Here is a 16,797-nt window from a genome sequence, read left to right on the forward strand (position 1 = left end):
TCCAGATTCATGTCGCCATTGCATCAGTTTTCCCAGCCAGCTTTCCTTTCTAGGATCAGCTCACCTCATTCTTGACTGAAATCCAGAGATTAAGGAAAATGGTCAGTTTTCATGATTTGTACTTAAGGAGCCACTGCTGCTCACTGTCGATCACTGATTCTTTTCCAGTTGCTCATACATTATCCATGTACTGATTCCTTCTAGAATCTACCCAAGGGCCACAACAACGTGATGGTCTGATAATTTGAAGATTTATCTTGCTATTTCTCTTTTTTCCTGTGATTTTCACAGCTTACTGAGAATAGTTTTGTCTAGCTTCATCTTAAAAAACATTAAGTTCTCACTGTGTGCAAGACCCATTCTCACATTTTTAAGCTCTCTCAGGACCTTGGGATATAATTGATAAGGTCTGGACACCTGACTTCATTTTTTATCTATCTCAGGCTTTAACACTGTCTTAATAGTAACTTGTATTTCTCTTTTAAAACTGAGTACTAGACTGTTGAGCAGACATTTATTGAGCACCTACTGTATACAGGCATTGGCAGAGCTCTGGGGACAGCCGTGACAGACAGGCCTAAATCGCTGCCTCCGTGGGATTTATTGTCAGGTGGTTCCCCCTGGGCTTCCTCATCCAGGGAAGGGGGAGGGGGAGGGAACAGAAGGCAGAGCAGCACTGCCGTGTGCCAGGTGTACCTTATCAGGTGTCTCTATCCTTAGGAAGACAAATAGGTGGGAATTGTTATGTCCTCACACAAAAAGGAGAAACTTTTTTTTTTTTTTTTTTTGGTGAGGAAGATTGGCCCTGAGCTAACATCTGTTGCCAATCTTCCTCTTGTTTTTCCTCCCCAAAGCCCCAGTACATAGTTGTATATGCTAGTTGTAGGTCCTTCTAGTTCTTCCATGTGGGATGCCAACACAGCATGGCTTGATGCTTGATGTGTAGGTCTGTGCCCAGGATCTGAATCAGTGAACCCCGGGCTGCCAAGGTGGAGCATGTGAACTTAACCACTCAGCCACGGGGCCAGCCATGGCTAATAATTTTAAATTATTAATTTAAAAGTCATTTTTACTCTAAATTTTAAAATATTTTTAATAATTTAAATTTTGAAAAATTAATAGTGAGGCATGTACTTCCATGGACCAAGCAAAGAGATTGAAGATCTGAAGTCACAGCAGACAGAATCTGGAAAAGCCGTCTAGTTTTTGCCAGTATTAACTTCATGCCTTCATAACAGTACTTTCATTGTAGTTATGTGTTAGTCCTTTTTTTTGGTTGTTTTGCCTGTTTGTTTGTTTACATTTTTTTCTCTTCAGGGACACCATTATAAACATGCCACACCTTATGGTAAGAAAACCACTGCAGGCAATTTGCATCCTATGCTTTGACCGCCAGTGGTAACCACTCCGCCTCCCGAGGTGAATTTGCTGCATTGGCACTGAAACCACTTGGTTTAACTGGAACAATTGGCGTTACACTTCCCGTTGTTCATGTAACTGTACTCCTAACCAATTTTTTAATTTTTCAAGATAATAGGGTATTCTGTTCTGGTCTGACTGTACATTTTGGCAGTGAATTACTTCTTTTAAAATCTTCCTTTCAAACTCTGATGTTATTTCTTCTTTAGACTTACATAGCTTTAAATTGGCAGTAAGCAATTTTAATTTGACTTTGTTGTTTTTCTAATTGCATTATCATCAAAGCAGATAAAGAATATCATACTTTTCTTAGAATCTTGGATGCTGAAAAACATCGCCGTGGCCCTTGAAAGTTCCATGAAAAACTTAAGAGTTTTATGATTCCAATCATAAGAAGATAAATGTTTTGGCCTTCTCAAAAGATCCTCGAAAGTTTCCTGAGGCCAGCCCGGTGGTATAGCGGTTAAGGTCATGCTCTCCACTTCAGCAGCCCAGGGTTTACAGATTCAGATCCCAGGCGTGGACCTAGCACCTCTTGTCAAGCCACGCTATGGTGGCATCACACATACAAAATAGACAAAAACTGGCACAGAAGTTAGCTCAGTGACAATCTTCCTCAAGCAAAAAGAGGAAGATTGGCAACAGATGTTAGCTCAGGGCTAATCTTCCTCACCAAAAAAGAAAAAAAAAAATCCTAAAATTTTGTGCATCAAGCAACCACACAATGTTATAATCTCAACTCTTAAATAGAAAGGCTATATTGTTCAATTTCTGAAAATGTTCATAGCTTAATAAAAAATACTTTCTGCAGTACACAAGTAATGGAATCCTTAAAGCACAGATTTTATGTATTGTCACAGAGCTGGCAATTTTCCGATTCTTTTCCTTCATTTGTTTTAGGGTATAAATTATGACGGTTGGTTCCTTCCTACCCTCTCAGCCTTGACAACTTTTAATTGTGCTGTGCACTCATTTTTTTATAGCTTTATAGTTTTTTTTTCTCTATTGAGTGGCTGTATTTAGTGTTTGCATTATTTACTGTGTATAGATATTCACTAATAGGTCTATAATGTGCATATGTGTTGCTAAGTGTAGACAGAGAAGAAACTATATGGTATCTGGATAATTAAATGTTCGTTATATGATACTTGCAATGAAAGAGTGCCAGAAAAGTGGCCATGTTTTTATTGGGGTTGCTGTGTGTCTCCAGGAAGAAGAGGGTTCAGAAGATGACAGCAACAGCAAGCCAGACTTCACGGTCACTCTGAAAACCGACTTCAGTGCACGTTGCTTCCTGGACCAATTTGAAGATGATGCTGATGGGTTTATTTCCCCAATGGATGAGAAAATGCCCTCCAAATGCAGCCAGGACACCGGGCTTTCAAATCTCCATGCTGCTTCAATGTATGTCGTTTGGGTGGTGGTGTTGAAATGTTTTGGTGAAAATCACTTCCTTAAATATTATTTTAGCTTTTGTATGTAAATAAATTGGCTTGAAAAAACACAAGTGATTTACCTGGGGTGCATCTATATGGATAAAACAGTGATTTTTTTTAACTTCTGGCACAGTGTTTTTATATGCTTCCTCCTGTGTTGTTCGAGGCGGCATCTGAGATCTTGCTTAAACAATCAGAAGGTCTCTATAAATGGCATTGTGTGGCTCTGTGCTCCACGGCTCATCATTTAACATGCGTTGAGCACAGATGCCGTCTCTTCTTTTCAAAGCAAAATGCGACAGAGTGCCATGGGATTTCACAAGCCCTAAGAATTCGTGAGGAGCAGGAGCCTTGCAGAACCCAGCAGCCGTGTCTCTTGTCAGTCTGCTGGGGCTTCGTCCGGTCCTGCTGCCCCTCAGCTCCCTCAACAGCTTTTGCATTTATCTGCTTCCCACCTTGTCCACAACCCCTATCAAGTTGCACATTAATTACATTTATAACAATTCAGATTTAACTCAATTTTCTTGACATTTTCCTGCCCCTCTTAGACCTGAACTCTTGGAACACCTTCAGGAAATGAGAGAAGAAAAGAAAAGGATTCGAAAGAAACTGCGTGATTTTGAAGACAATTTTTTCAGGCAAAATGGAAGGTAGTGCCTGTGTTTCCCTTCCCCGTCTCTGTTCCCCTCCACACACACATCCCTCTTGTTTCTCCGTCCGATCTGTGTGCTCCCTCCAAGTGGGACCCACTCTGCATCCTTTCTGTAACCCAGTCCTTGGGGTTGTGCACAGGGCCCCTTCAAGGTGGGCTGTGAGGTGGCGAGGTGTGCGTGGGCCTGCAGGAGGAAGCGCTCCTTGGGTGGTGTCTCTGGCTGATGCAGATTCAGCTAATGTTCATAGCACTAACCTGTCACATCAGATTCTCCTCTGAGATGAGCAGCTTGAAGCTAAGTTTCCAGTTCACAGCACTGGTTTGTTTTTCTAGAATATATATTTTTTTGGTCTTAAACTAGAAGGAGAAATAAGGAAAGGAGGACTCTAAATCTTGCTGGTTTTTAAGCTCATTTTAAAAGCAAAGATGATAGTTATCAAGTTTGAATGAAAAATATACAAGAAGCAGGAAGCCCACCCAATGGACAGGGTACCTTTCTCCTGTCCATCTTAAGGCATAATGTGTGCATCCTCAGACAACATCATGTTGGGGAGAGGCCTTCCCTGTTTGCAAGTTTGCACACAGAATGTCTTACTCAAGTCACAGCATGAGACAAGGACAGAAGATAGAACAGGGCATAGATTTGCATGTCTGATGTTGGAGTTATTTTGTTTTAAATTGATTTTGTTTTCTTCCAAATTATTTAAACAGTATAAATATAGTTTCTTTTTAACTCCCCTTTCATGCTTCTCAAAAGTATTGGGAAATAAAAGCACCATAAAAATTACCTTTGGCATTTAAAATGTGTTGTATTCCAGTTTATTTTCAGTTATTGTATAAATTTACTTTTAGGATCTCTGATTTGGATCTGCTCTTTAATGACTTTCTTAAGATTTATAAACTTTTATATTTAAATATTTGCTTTTCTTTCTCCAGGCATTGCAAGATATTTAGAAAATATAGATAAGCAGATAAAAGAAATAACACCCAAAATAATAATAATCCCCAAAGACAAACCAGGATTAATGGTGTTTGTGATGTGTTTCATTCCAGTCTTCCTTCTTGGCATATTTCTGATTTGTCTCCTTATCTTTTTTCCATACAATTATAGTCACATTATGCACAGATATCCTCTACAGGAGGAACTCTATGTAATTATATAAACTTCACTTCACAAGTGTTAAGAAAGTACAAGTTTAGAACTCAGAGGGATTTCAGATATCACAAAATCTGGTTCCATCGTCTTGTATCTGAGGAGAGGAAGCCCGTCCGAGGGCACAGCTGGGGCTTGGTGTCAGATGCCCTTGTTCCCACTGCCATGTTCCCTTCACTGCCCTCTGCTGAGAAACCATCTAGACTCCTGTCCTTGAACAAAGCAGGGCATGAATAAAACACGTTTATATTTAGTTCGTTGAACAAAATTAAATAAGCCCCATGCTATCCCCTCTCCCGTATTTGTTCTTTAATGAGAAGAAAGGGAAGCCTGGCGTCTGAGTGTCTGACGTGCACATTTCCAGGTGAAATGAGAGGCTGGCCCACCTTGCCCGACCATTCAGTGCAGTGGCTGTGCGGTCAACCTGATTTCCTGTTCCAGTTTCAGCAGGTGTAGGATGTGGGTAATAGCACCATTTTATCAGCTTCATGTGAGGTTATATGAGCTCATGGATATGGAGTAGCTAGCATGGTGCTCCATCTTTAGTAGGCTCTCACTTAATACTTGTGCACATAAAAAGTATGCATATAAAATTATTTGGTAAACTACAAAGGCCTATTAGTATTATATGATCCAATTACTGAATTCCAAGGCTAATTTCATGATCAGTAGAATTATTATCTATCTGTTTTTGAAAAACCTGTAAATTATGGGTATACCAATTGCTAATTAGAAATTTAATGGTTCATTAGATGAAATATATAAAAGTGAGAGAACAGTAATTCTAGGTAAAGGATTTCAGTGTATGGAGACTCTCAATCTGAATTCATCTATACCAGCAGCAGAGAGAAAATGTCTATATTTCTTAGTCCTTCATATCATTCTACGAGATGCCAGATTAACTCTAAAAACTCAGTGACTTGTGCCTTTGGGGGGAAGCTGTCTTTCACTGCTCCACACCAAGTGACACTTGGCAGCACTGATTCTACAGGTGATAAACTGCAAAGTTGCCACGTGACAATAATTCACCTAATGAACAGTGTCATCTAGGAGAGACAGCAAATGACCCTCAGCCTCCTTTCCCTTTGTTTCCATTAGAAATGTCCAGAAGGAAGACCGCACTCCGATGACTGAAGAATACAATGAATATAAGCACATAAAGGCGAAACTAAGGCTCTTGGAGGTGCTCATCAGCAAGAGAGACACTGATTCCAAGTCCATGTAAGGGGGCACCCCAGCCCGAGTCAAGGGGGCTGGGGATGCGGAGTGAACTTGCCACCTGCCTCCCCTGGTAAACAGCCGCTCTGCAGAAACTGGAAGGCAGCCTTGGAGCTGGACCTGCAAAGCATGTAGCCTTCTGCCTCCAGGCCATTGGGATGGGCTCCAATTTCCATCGCCTGCCTTAGAAACCACCCAGAAGGAAGAAGGCAATTTGCCCCGACTTAGGAATTCTGTCAGGAAGATCAAGATTTCTGCGTGCCTCCACGTGCGTACACATGCACACACAGACACTATAGTGGAAATGTTACTAACACTAGCAGTGATGAATCACTACATTGAGGCACACTCATCTACAGAGAACACACACTGTTCTTCCCTGGGTAACTGAGAAACATGAGACCATTCTCTGTCTAGCTGTGACAGAAACAAGCTCAGGACTTCGTTCTGTGGAGCGAACGTACTGTGCAGGTCCATGCTGTCTTTGGACCCAGTCAAGGGGGAACGTGCATTGGAGCCCTATCTGCTGCCGTGGCCATTCTTGTGACCTTTGCACAGAGCTGCACCTCTCCCCTCTCATGTGAATTGTTCCCCTCCAGCTCTCAGGTAGATGGAAGCTGCGTCTGCCCATATGGGTGGTACAAACATCTATTTGAAGGTGTGTTTCTTCAAGACTTCCTCAGCTGACAGAATTTTGATCCCTGACTAGGACTGGATCATCTGTAGAGGACGGAGGGAATATAGCAGTAGCTATATGAATGCTGACTTTTAAATCAGGTAACAGGGTGAAGAGCCTGGAGAATTCTCTCTGGAACGTGGACCGCACTTATCAGTCTCAGATTTTAACATCAAACACTAAGCGAGGCCAGCATGCTATGGCAACCTGTCTGAGGCTTAGTTTCGTTTGGGCACTAGCCAAACATAAAGGATTTTGCTTAATTCTTAGCTTAAGTGTAGAGGATCATGAGAGAGGGAGAAAGAGCCTGTGTTCGCAGCCTCCTGAGTACTCACCAGAGTTTGATTTTTTTTTTTTTAAAGGAAAGCTGCACTAAAATCCTCTAACTGAGGGGTAAATGCAGCCCTCAGAGCTCAGCCCAAGGCAGAATCTAAGTCACGCTATTTTCAAGATCATGTGTAAAGAGAACAAATAATGGTGTGTGGCCAATTATGGTTATAATTTTTTCAAAAACTGTGTCACAAAGCTGTCTATATTAGACGTTTTGGAGGGACCAGGAATTTAAGACACCAAAGCACTCATCACTTCGGTGTGCTGATGTCACTTTGTGATTTGGTGTTACTTTGTGACTGTCTGTGTCTGCACTTAGGAGAGTGGGTTCTGGTTCGGCCTGTCCATCCTCGGCCTGCGTTTGTGCTTTGTGAGGTCGAGCACAGGTGTCTGCACCCCAGCCGCTGCTGACGAGCGCAGGTGGCTCAGCAGGCTCTGCCTGTTGAAGGTGGTGGTGCAGGATGAGCGAGACAGCAGGGGTGCCCTCCTGTCTGTTTTGAGAGTTGCCTTCTTAAAGGGTGCTATTTTGTTTTGCTTAATAAGGAAAAGAAAATAAAGAGAATGTAAAACTCTACTGACTAGTTGTCAGTTTCAAAAAAAAATGGGTTCTTGAGAAACTGATTGGCTTAGATTTACAGCAGCATTTCCCATTGCTGAAGCGCGGGAGCAGCTCTGTCAGTTGAAAATGGTTTAAGTCGGGAGTAGGAGAAAAAGAATACCTTTAAGTTTGCTCTTAAAAATAATCATATAGAAGCATGAACTGTGTGTTGGAAGTGCCCTGGTCTACTCCACCCACTTAAAGACGGTACATAATCCTACCAGTTTAAATGTACATGAAAATATAGTTTGGTATTCTTTACTGTTTACATTGCAGATCACTATAATTTCAAGGAGTTATATTATAAATAAATGATGCACTTTAGGACCTTTTCTATTTTTGAAATCTGAACATGAATCATTCACATGACCAAAAATTGAATTTTTTTAAAAAAAATACATGTCTAGTCTGTCCTTTTTAAGTAATTATTCTCTTAAATAAGCTATCGTAGAAATCAGATCATTACCAGTTAACTTGTAAAGCACATCTGTTTGAGTATTGTTTTGAAAATACTAATATGCTAGAGTTTAAAAAGAAAAAAAGCTATATAAATGAGATGCTACTAAATGTTTGAAATCTGTTGTTTTTGCCAAAGTTAAGTAAAAGATTTGTTCAGAAATCGGCATTCAAATTTGTGTAATTGAATAAAAGAAAACAACAACTTATATAGTAAAATAAATTGTGTATGGAATGTCGTGTTTTCCTTTGTAATTTCTCATGATCTGTACACTCCAAGAATGGCACCCAGGTTAAGTGGGGAGCCCTGTTTATGCTAGATCCTATTTGAAGACACGTTAGTCAGTAGGTTCTGGCTCTGCCAGAAATGCTGAGGCAAATTTGTTTCCACAGCAACCGTGTCTGCAGCCCAGGGTCTCGAGGCCCTAGAGGCAGTGTCTTAATTGGCTTCACACAGAATACTCTGGACTGGAGTTTTTCCTTTGCTCTCTTGGGAATGTGTGTGTTTATTAGCACATGCCAACAAAATAAATGTCAAGGGTTATTTAATAACAATGATAAGTAAAGGTGAAGCGTGAATAAACTTGATTTTCTGATCATAAGAATTAGAGATAGCAGAGCCTTGTAATTTTCACAAGCGTTTGCCTTGACTGTGTTCAGTCTGCAGTAAACATTGAAATAGATGTTTATATTAGGCATGGAATCATTACTGCATTTCATCTTTGCATCATTTAGTCCGGATTTCGCTTTCTAGACATGTTTGTGCAAGGTGTAGGATAAGGGCCTGCTTAGAAGTTTCTCAAGACAGCCAAAGTTTGTCTTGTGCTGGTCAAAGGAAGCTGACATTAAGCTCCCGATCCAGGGAAAATTTCTGTGAAAGAACAAGTCAAATTTCAAACTGGAGAATTTATTTTTTTTAGTTGTTAGCTGTACTGCATTGGGAGCTAATAATTAGATTTCTTCCCTTCGGTTGCCAGTTTGGAGTTGAATGATTGTTATTCATTGCCAAGGCAGGCGTCGGTGATGTCTCTGTGCAACACCACTGTAATTTGCACTTCGTCTCCCTCTGATGCAATGCTTGCTCATGGCAGACGAGCCTGGTGGAGGGTGTGCCTGCTCCCAGCTGTGGCATTTCTAGCCTCAGACACATGCCTCAAGCCTGTGCTGGCGTCATAAATATTGCACTGAGACGTCCTGAGGCCAGCAGTCTTGGAGGCCCTGAAGGTGGAGCATTTGTTAATGTGGTTGAGCTTGGAATTCGTTATAAGTTGAATATTTAGCTCTATTATCAGGATCAAGGGGCGGCCATGTTGCCAATTAATTTGGTTCTTTCTGGGGCTTCCTAGTGCTCAGTAGACAGAATTGGGCCCAGTCTCCAGAACTGAGCACAGATTTACAAGGAAAATCAAACTTTAAAGTTCATGGATTCACTTTTTTAAAGACATTCTTAATCTAGTAATGAAGATACCATTTTTCTTAACAGTGATACCTTCCTACTTTTGATGGTATATTTATAGTTGAACGCCATACACTCTGAACTGCTTTGTGAAAAGTTGGTCGTAGTCTAAATTCTATTTTGCTTTCAAGAGGGATCTTCCTGACACATTGCTTCCTGGGATTTTTTTTCCTGTAGGTGGGGAGAGGTGGTCTCTGCACCAAGATCCACACCTCCTTGATGTTCTTTTTCAGTATCCGTGTGGTTACATCCATAGGGAGGGATAAAACTACTAAAATGTGAAGCAGTGTTTCTTCTGAAGCCCGTGGGTTTGGCAGAACCTGGAATGTACTTTCCTTTGATTCCCTTTTATTTTTTTCCCCACTTGCCCCTCAAAACGTACTGAAGAGTACATTCTGTCAAAAGACTGGCGAAACATTTTCAAATGTTATAGATTCAAATTGCGTATACTGGCACTTCACATGATGGCCAGCATGGCAACATCCAAACAAGAGTGACCTGTGTGTCAGGCCCTGCGCTGTGGCACTGGCCACTTCCCTGAGTAGACATTGTGCCCCTGTGGGCAGCTGCATTCCTCCACCGTGACCCTTCATAATAGGTGTATGTAGATAGGCTATCGACTACAGATTTGCACAGATGTGTGTGTGAAATGAAATCCGGGCATTGACAACTTCACATTGCTGGGAAGCTGCAGTTATGTCTCTAGAGAGTCTCATTTGGTCTGGAATCCGGCCAGTGGTGGTCCTGTGCGTGGCTCAAGAAATCGGTGGGCAGGTCTAATTCTCCATCAAAAAGCACTATACGTTCGTGAAACTGCACAGGTGGCTGCATTTTAGTAAATAATATGGGTCCAGAACAATGTTTACATGAAATGTAAGCAGAAAGTATTTGAAATTACGGTTGTCCTTTTTTTTAAAATGTAAACTGAATGAAAAATGTTATGTGCATTTTGGTACTGACTGTATTTTGTATAAACTGAAATAAAATATTTTTAACTGCGGATGTTCTGAGATTTTTGACGGCGTCAGGAACATATGACTGAACCGCCTGTGGGGTCGACCTTCCCTTCGGTAGGAATCGAGCGAGCTGCTCCCTTGAGCTCCTCAGAAGCCTCAGGAGGATGAAGATTTTGTTGTTCTGTCTCCAAGGAGGGCACTGGAAGGTGAAGCGAACTGAGTACAAATTAGCCGTGCCTGTGGTTGTAGGTAGGAAAATGGGCTTGTGCTCTAAGCTCAGCTGCCTTTAGAACAGTTTATGGGCGGGGCTTAAGGGGTGCAGAAACAAAGGCCTTAAGAAAAAACAAAAACTTGTTGAAGTGCATTTCCAAAGTCTAGGAGGCCATCATACATAAATACATTAGCCGTTCACTATTCTGAAGCTCGGAAGGCCAGCAGGACACTGTGACTCAGGAGGAAAGGCACATTTCACTTGTGTGAAGTGAGCACCTCCCCGTTTGTGTCACCCGTCACAGGCCTGCGGTCCCTCCGTGGAGCAGCCCCCAGAGTCCCAGCTCACAGTCGAGGACCCGACACCTGGCGGTGAGGTGGGCCCCGCTTCCTTAAACCACACATGCTCAAAAGTAAACGCTAAAAATATGTTGAACCTGAGATTAAAAAATTAAGGCTTTGGAATAAGGAACTTGTCCTAGTTCAAGTGACACCATTCAAACTGAGGTCTGTCTCTCGGAGGACAAAGACACAGTGCTAAGGACAGCGCAATTTAATGCCATTCTGCCAGAATTGAAACTCACCCTGAATAATTTAACTTTTGAAATACTCGGTCCAAAGTAATAAAACTCAGGCGGAAGTGGCAGGCAGCATTTAGTGACCTCTTAAATTTTCTTAAATCTTGTTTTCTTAAATCATATTTTGACGTTGGCCCGTCTGAGAGACCAGAAAGTGATGCTAGGGCAAGTACCGCAGCTTCTCCAGCCTGTTACAGAGCCTGATGCTCCTCTGAAGCCCCCGCTCATCCCCACCCAGCAAATGTTTTTGCTCCAAACCCTATCGTAGTTTGCAGTGCTGTGGGCTCGCTGAATGGGAGTCTCAGAATGGGGACCTACGCCCGGGGAGGAGGCTGAGGGGCAGAGGCAGTCCCTGTCAATGGCCTCAGTATTACCTCTTCTAGAAATGGATTCTGAGTCTTGTAAGACAGAATATATCAGAGTTATGCCTAAGCTGGGTCAGCTTATCAGGGCTATATATACACAGTAGAATTTCGTATTCAGTAAAAGCCAAAAGTCAAAATTCCCAAACGCATTTTTAGAAGCCTGGCTGGCAGGCAGATGGGGTTTGGCAGGAACTGGGTTGTTGACAGCTTGGTTCTCACTTGTGCTCTCCAGTGACAGGGCTCACGTCTACCAAGAGGTGGCTCCATGGTGTGCAGCATCTGCGCAGGCGGCGCGGTCCAAAGTGAAACCGACATGAACGCAGGTCCAGGACCACTTGGACCTCCGTGTTTCAGCTGGCCTAGTAAATTCTCTGTTACTACGGATTCTGAAACTCATGATCTTTTAGATATTTGAGTTCTTTAATTTCTCAAAAACAATTCAAAGATACTCAGAAATCCTTGTCATGCTTCTGGTTCTACAGCTTTGGGTGCTTCCTGGTAAGATATTTTTGAGACGTGATTTTTCTGTAATTGTTACTTTGAAAGAATTTAAAATTCCTGGACAAGGTTGGACAAAGGAGAAGGAAGGAGGGCAGACAGGATATCCTCCTCTCTGGTAGCAGGCAGCGGTGCTTCTCAAACTTGATGGTGCGTGTGAATGTCTCGGGGTCTTGTGGTAGGCAGCCCTGGCAGGGGATGGGGTGGAGCCGACACTCCGCATGGCTCACAAGCATCCAGGTGCTGCCGTGCTGCTGATCCGAAGACCTCACTTTAAGTAGAAAGTGCAGACTGCATCCCGGGTATTTGTGAAAATGAGCAGCTCCAATCAACTCAAAATCCTGAGTTAACAGAGACCAGCACGCCAGACAACAACAACAAAGGCCAAGTGCCGCTTGCTGTTGAAGGCCCGGACAGCAGGCAGATGGCTTAGCTCTACAATCCGGGTGCATTACTTCCCCTCCCTACGTCTCTGTTTCCTTATCTGAAAAATGGGGATAATCATAGTGCCTACCCTGTGGGGTTACCATAGGGCTTTACCTGGATGATAAAGTGAGCACACAATAAATCTTTAATAAATGATGGTGGAGGGCTGTTATCACACTAGACAAAGATTCTTTCTCTGCTCAAGTCCGACAAGACATTTTGAACAGGTGCAGAAAGGAACCATAGTCCCCCCATCACCCTCCTCATGCTCATGCGATTCCTTGTTTGTGTGAGCAGAACCAGAACACACCTCTAGCTCTTTACAAATCAGTGCCAACAGGATAAGCGAGACTTTAGGGAACACTGCCCCATTCTCTGGTGACCGCTGATATTCTCCTGCAGCCCTCACAAACCTAGGGGCGGCTTTCTCAGACCTGGCCCCGTTGAATTCTTTCTCTCCCAGAGCAGGGCAAGCTCCTCTGAGTCTGCTTCCCCTCAGAACATTTGGGGAGGTCCATGTCTGCTCAGACACGTACTAGAAAGAATTAACTGTCTGAGGCGGCAGCTGAGACCAGTGTGGGAATGCCCGAGTTCTGTGAAGGAACAGAATAACCTTTGAACTGGTTTCTAGCTCAGTTGGTGTCCTGAAATTTGTCTCAAGATATATTTTTAAACAATACCCTAGAGAGGAGAGTTGCTCCGATTTTGGCAAGCTCCTAATTACATATTAATTCTCATCAAACTTGTGGGCAAGGCTGAGACGGGGCGATTGCCTGGGGTCCTCCCCTCTCATCAGCCCCAAGACAGCAAAAGGCTCAGGCCAGCCACAGGGCGAGCTCTGGGTTCAAATCATTTCAGAGTCTCATTGAATGAGGCCCTTCTCGCCATTACCAGAAACTCAGAAACTCCAGGTCTCTCCACACAATCTGCCAGTGACTTGCACCTGAGAGTCCTTGAGCCTGCTGCACAAACATCTGAGCTCCTGAGGATGCCCAGGCACGAAAGGTCAGGAGACCTGTTTTTCACAAGAAACTCTTGGCAGTGGTGAGACTGTCCTGCTGGGACCACGAGCCAGTACCTAGTTGGCACTTGCTGTTGACATTCCCTCTCAAGTGTTCCAGCCTCTCATGACACCATGGGGAACAGGGTTATTTCCGACCCTGCTCTTTGGCTTGCTTTTTCGCCTAATACTAAAGAAAAGGTGACCACGATGGACTAATCTGGTTTAGTGTTTGCCTTTATCTGGGGGGGGGGAGGGGGGGTTGGGGGGCCGTGTGTGTGTGTGTGTGTGTGAATTCTTAAATTTCTCAGGAAGTTCAACACCAGTGGAGCTGAATCAATAATTACCATAGACTGTATCCAGCTCCCCTGGGATTAGGCCAAGGAAAATCAGCTTTTAAAAGATCGGAAGACCATGTGACTCTGCACCCTGCCAAGCGTCCGGATACTTTCGGGAGAAAAAAACCTGACATCTGAACTAATTTTTCCCATGCTACATATAACTCAGGGGTACACACTCCATTACTTTTGGAAGGAAATAAAGCACTAAGGCTTGGATTAGCCAATCAGTGGCAAGGCTGTTATGAACACAGATCCAAACAGTCTGCCCGGAGTGGGGTGGATACCTCCTCCAGCACCTATTCTGTTGCACATGCTGGTTTCTCACTGCACAAGTAAAGGGCATTCCAGATGGAAACCAAATCCACGCCTGACTCAGTGTGGGCAAGAAGCCTCTACCTGCCTTTGAGCCAGTCTGCGTTAGCATCCCCACGCAGAGAGCAGTAGTCAGAGGCCAACATTTGCCACACCTTTCAGAGGACTCTGCTGTCCTGAGGTTAACTAATCCCTCTTCACCAAAAACTTGGGTTGGAAAGGCATGTGGGAGGTTCCATGTCACTTCCAACTGGAGAACTCCCTTGGTCTAATCCACAAGAGAATTTTCACTTTTTTCTGAAGACACAAGGACCTGCTCTCTTCCTCGTCTTCCTTATCACGAGCTCTTCTCAGCTTTGTGAGATCCTGTTTTCCGAGATAAGGCTGCAAGTGGAGCCGGCTCCTATAAGTGCTCCATGAAGGCATCTCTTAAAAATGCAAAATTCACAAACGGCAGACCCATCCTCAAGCAAGCCGGCCTACCAACAAAGTTAGGGCTATCAAAGGCAACATGGGCATATCATGTTCTCGGATATTTTAGAGACAACGACTGGTTTAAAATCTGCTTGGTTCCATTTTTAAGAGCCAAAGAAAACTGGAGACAACAAACACATTTCTTTTTAAGAGAAAATAATAAAATTCTGCAGATCAGCTTTGATTTTACTTTTTCTTCTATGCTTGACCCTAACACAAAATATTCTATTCAGTGGGTTTCACCTCAAATCTGTTGGTACTCTATCACATGCCCTCCCTCCCTCATCCCACCTTTACTTCTATCATCTAGTTCACTATGATTTGACTATTTTATTTTCTTTCATCTATTTTTCCAGTTCTAAGATATGATATATAACATTGAGTAAGTTTTTAAGGTGTACAACGTGTTGATTTAAAACCCATATATTGTAAAACAATTACCACCATAGTGGTAGCTAACAACTCCATCATGTGACATAAGTATCATTTCCTTTTTGTGGTGAGAACATTTAAGATCTACTCTCTTAGCAACTTTCAAGTATATAATACAGTATTGTTAACTGTAATCACCATGCTGTTCATCATATCCCCAGAATTTGTCTTATAACTGGAAGTTTGTACGCTTTGACTAACATCTCCTCATCACCCCCCCCCCCCCCCCACCTAGCCCCTTGTAACCACCATCCTACTCTCTGTTTCTATGAGTTAGGCTTTTTAGACTCCACATACAAGTGAGATCATACAGTATTTGTCTTTCTGTCTGACTTATTTCACTTAGTCTGCTGTCAAGGTCCATCCATGTTGTCATAAATGGCAGGATTTCCTTCTTTCTCATGGCTGAAAAATATTCCATTGTATATATACACCACATTTTCTTTATCCATTCATCCACTGACTGACATTTAGGTTGTTTCCATACGTTGTCTGCTGTGAATAATGCTGCCATGAACATGAGAGTGCAGATAGCTCTTCAAGATCCTGTTTTCACTTCCTTTGGATATATACCCAGAAGTAGAATAGCTGGATCATATGGTAGTTCTGTCTTTGATTTTTTGAGGAACCTCTATACTGCTTTCCATAGTTGCTGTACCATTTTACATTTCCACCAATAGTGCACAAGTTCCCTGTTCTTCACATCCTGGCCAATACTGTTATCTCTTGTCTTTTTGATGACAGCCATTCTAACAGGCGTGAAGTGATATTTCATTGTGGTTTTGATTTGCATTTCCCTGATATTTAGTAATGTCAAGCACCTCTTCATGTACCTGTTGGCTATTTGTATGTTTTATTTGGAAAAATGTCTATTCAGTTCCTCTGTCCATTTTTTAATCAGATTGCAAGGTTTTTTGCTATTGACTTATATGAATTCTTTATGTATTTTGGATATTAACCCCTTATCAGAGATATGACTTGCAAATATTTTCTCGCATTCCGTAGGTTGCCTCTCATTTTGTTGTCTCTTGTTGTGCAGGTTTTTATATAGTCCCACTTATTAATTTTTGCTTTTGTTGCTAGAGCTTTTGGTGTCAAATCCAAAAGATCATTGCCAAGACCCATGTCAAGGAGCCTACCCGCTATGTTTTCTCCTAGGAGTTTTACAGTATCAGTATCTCATAAATTTATGTCTGTAATCTATTTCAAGTTAATTTTTGTGAGTGGTGTAAGATAGGCGTCTAGTTTCATTCTTTTGTATGTGGTTATCCAGTTTTCCCAGCACCATTTATTAAAGAGACTATCCTTTCTCCATTGAGTATTCTTGGCTCCCTGTCAAATATTAGTTGACAGTATATGCAAAGGTTTATTTCTGGACTCTTGATTCTGTTTCTTTGGTCTGTGTGTATATTTTTATGCCAGTACCATACTGTGTTAATTACTATATCTTTGTAGTATAGTTTGAAATAGGAAGTGTGATTCCTCCAATTTATTCTTCTTTCTCAGGATTACTTTGGCTATTCAGGGTCGTCTGTGGTTCCATACAAATTTTAGCGTTATTTTTTCTGTTTCTGTGAAAAATGCCATTGGAATTTTGATAGGGATTGCATCAAATCTATAGATGGCTTTGGGACATTTTAACAATATTAACTCTTCTGATCCATGAATATGAAATATCTTCCCATTTGAGTCTTCAATTTTTTTCATCGAAGTCTTATAGTTTTCAGTGTACAGATCTTTCACTTTGGTTACATTTATTCCTAAGTATTTTATTGTTTTTGATGTTATTATAAATGAGGATTGTTTTATTT

At 42.1% G+C, this 16,797-nt stretch overlaps 1 protein-coding gene across 19 annotated transcripts in view; it reads left to right on the plus strand.

Moving 5' to 3' along the window:
• Positions 1–10,394, plus strand: part of FAM13A (family with sequence similarity 13 member A) — a 314,872-nt gene extending 304,478 nt beyond the window's left edge. For 18 of the 19 annotated variants that reach the window (XM_070614305.1, XM_070614309.1, XM_070614308.1 and 15 more), the window contains 3 exons: positions 2,630–2,823; positions 3,404–3,505; positions 5,759–10,394. In XM_070614305.1, coding sequence (XP_070470406.1) covers positions 2,630–2,823; positions 3,404–3,505; positions 5,759–5,885 — 423 coding nt within the window. In that variant the 3' untranslated portion in view covers positions 5,886–10,394. The remainder of the gene's footprint in view (positions 1–2,629; positions 2,824–3,403; positions 3,506–5,758) is intronic. The other variant, XR_011538612.1, reaches the window with a different exon arrangement.
• The last annotated feature ends 6,403 nt before the right edge of the window (positions 10,395–16,797 follow it).

This window comes from Equus przewalskii, chromosome 3 (genome assembly GCF_037783145.1).
Source record: "Equus przewalskii isolate Varuska chromosome 3, EquPr2, whole genome shotgun sequence".
In the NCBI taxonomy this organism is placed as follows: domain Eukaryota; kingdom Metazoa; phylum Chordata; class Mammalia; order Perissodactyla; family Equidae; genus Equus; species Equus przewalskii.